General features: G+C 50.4%; 1 protein-coding gene across 16 annotated transcripts in view; it reads left to right on the forward strand.

Moving 5' to 3' along the window:
* Positions 1-2594, forward strand: part of EHMT1 (euchromatic histone lysine methyltransferase 1) — a 110831-nt gene that overhangs the window by 60829 nt on the left and 47408 nt on the right. For 12 of the 16 annotated variants that reach the window (XM_017740305.1, XM_017740302.1, XM_017740295.1 and 9 more), the window contains exon 4: positions 1300-1341. The exons of the other annotated variants lie outside the window; for them this stretch is intronic. In XM_017740305.1, coding sequence (XP_017595794.1) covers positions 1300-1341 — 42 coding nt within the window. The remainder of the gene's footprint in view (positions 1-1299; positions 1342-2594) is intronic. 16 annotated transcript variants of the gene reach the window in all.

Raw genomic sequence — 2594 nt, forward strand, 5'->3', positions numbered from 1 at the left:
CCCCTCCCCTCCGAGGTTTCCCGCCCAGCCCTCCCCAGCCACTCATTTCCCCTCTGCCTTCCCCTGGCCGTATTTGAATTCTCTGCTCTCACCCCGGCTGTGCGTCCTGGCTTGCACAGGGAAGCCCAGCTGCCATAAATCTCCCGTGAGGATATCTCTCACCCAAGGAAGGCTTTGCAGCCCAAACTGCCTCCAGCCCCCAGTTGTGCACTGGAATTAGGCCGGGCAAACTCCCAGACCCTTGTGGAATTTAACACACACAGATCCCATGGGGCTGAGCAATTGAAAGAGGCAATTCCCGCCTAAAAGGCGACTGCTAGATTAGGAGGGAGTGTTTTCCTCATTCATATTTTATGATACATCAGAAGAATATTTATATTCAGCCCCTTGGGCTTCAAGGTTTGTGTCTGGGAAGTGCCGTGTGGTGTTCAGGAGCTCTGGGAGTGCTGGGACGTGGCTCGCTGGGATGGTGCTGCTGATCCTAATTTGCTCACAGGACAAAAGCAGCTTCAGAAACCCAAAGCCTGCAATTGTTGGGCTGCTCTAGAAGGTACACAGCCTGTCCTGAGCTCCTCTGGCCATTTGCCTTGGGCTTAAAATAGGGAGAGAAGCAACATTCCCAGGAAGGGTGGTGAGAAGAGGTTGTTCATATGTTCTCAGCTCAAGCCTCTGCAGCTGAATGGGAACCCAAGATTTGATCTCAGTTCTGCAAGACAATGAAACATCTGTTGTGTTCAGCCTTCCTGATAATTACTACCTCATTTTCCCCCATTGTCTCTGGAATTTACATGCTATTTTCTTTGGAGCAGCAGAGTCCTTGGTAGTTGTCATTTTTCTATCCCGATTATTTCTTTGTTGAACTGCTTAGAGGAGGCTCCTCAGCCCAGCAGCTCAGGAGCTTTTCCTGCACCAACCTTCACACCTTTCCCCTTCAAAACTACCATGAAATCAGGTGCTGTATCCCAGGAAATAAATTGTGGAAATCACCCAGAAGCTGATATTACAGAGGAAGTTTGCTTGGCTAGTATTTTTTAGAGCATTGTTGTTTTCTTGGTGAAACTGTTCTTGCAGAACTGTTCTGCCCGGGAGGAGGAGGGGAGGAAGGTATTTTGCTGCCTGCAAAGTGTGAACATTTGTTCCCCCTGGTTCCTGCAGAAACCCACTGGGGCCAAAAAATTGTTTTCTGTAATCCAATAGCTGCCAGGGGACCTTGGTAGCCTTTTCCTGCACACATGAATTGGTCTCTGAAAGGAAGAAGAGAATTTTCTCACCAATTTAACGAGCTTTTTCTCTGTTTAGGAGTTGCTTCCTGAATTGGGATTGAAGCTGAATCTGAAACAGGTGACAATTTTAATTGATGTTGTCGCATGTTAAGGTGGTTTTTGAACAGAGACCTCGGCAGAGTTGTTGACAGCATCATTTCTGCTCCCCTTCTGAACAGAGCAGTCACACAAGCATTGCACCTTTTGGAGGAATCTTTCTTTCACTCCTAATCCATTTTACAACCCTGTTAAGTACCCAAAAGTTCCCAGGGCCAGGCCACAGACTGAAAGGCAAGTGTGTGTCTGTGTGTGTGTCCTGTGCTTGGAGAAGGCCCCTCCTGCTTGGAAACCACAGTTTCTGAGCTTAACATCAGGAAAACATAAGGGATAAAGGATGATAAAGGGAGTGAGAGCATCCCAGAGGAGCAGGTGTCTGAATTGGGAATCCCAGGTTGTGTTCCCTTTCCTTGGTGACCACAAGGCTGGAGTTTGGGGTGTGTGTCTCTGGTGGTATTTTTTTATGCTGTGCAGAGGATTGGGTCAGGAAATAGTGCAAAAATCCTTTAAATGAGTGTTTTGGCCTGATGCACAGTGGGCCACATCCCTAAAATGCCAGGTACCAGATTAACTGGGGAGACAATGTGGACTGGGAGGAAGAGCATGGAGCAGGAGATGCTTTGCTTATGTTGGTCTTTCTACCAATATTCATCAAACTATTCCTTTAAATTCCTGATCCCAGAGCTTTTAAACTTCCTCCTTTGTGTGTGCACACAGGTGCTGCTGTGCTCACCTGCCTGGGCTGGGGCTGCTCTGCCGGAGAACACCTGGCCTGAGAACACCCTGTGCCCGTCTCTCGAGGCCAGGCAGGTGGCAGCTGGGGAATTGCAGGGGTCTGGGATTGCTCAGAGAGCTCTGACCCTCCCATGTGCAGCAAACGTAAAGCAAAAGGGCAGGGCCTAATGGGGTGATGGTAATGGGGATGTTGTGTCCTTGGGGAGGACTGAGAAGGTGCATCCAGGACCCCCTCCAGATGGGTATCCAGGTGTGCTCCACGGGACTGAAAGTGTGAAATCCATCAGTGTGAGCTTGGGCAGAGTTAAATGCCATGGAATCACAAAATATCCTGAGCTGGAAGGGACCCACCAGGATCATCCAGTCCAACCTCTGGCCCTGCACAGACCCCCCAACAGCCCCACCCTGGGCATCCCTGGCAGCGCTGTCCAAACGCTCCTGGAGCTCTGGCAGCCTCGGGGGCGTGCCCATTCCCTGGGGAGCCTGGGCAGTGCCCAGCACCTGCTGGGGAAGAACCCTTACCTGATCTCCAGCCCGACC

Source organism: Corvus brachyrhynchos, unplaced genomic scaffold, assembly GCF_000691975.1.
Source record: "Corvus brachyrhynchos isolate BGI_N302 unplaced genomic scaffold, ASM69197v1 scaffold305, whole genome shotgun sequence".
In the NCBI taxonomy this organism is placed as follows: Eukaryota; Metazoa; Chordata; class Aves; order Passeriformes; family Corvidae; genus Corvus; species Corvus brachyrhynchos.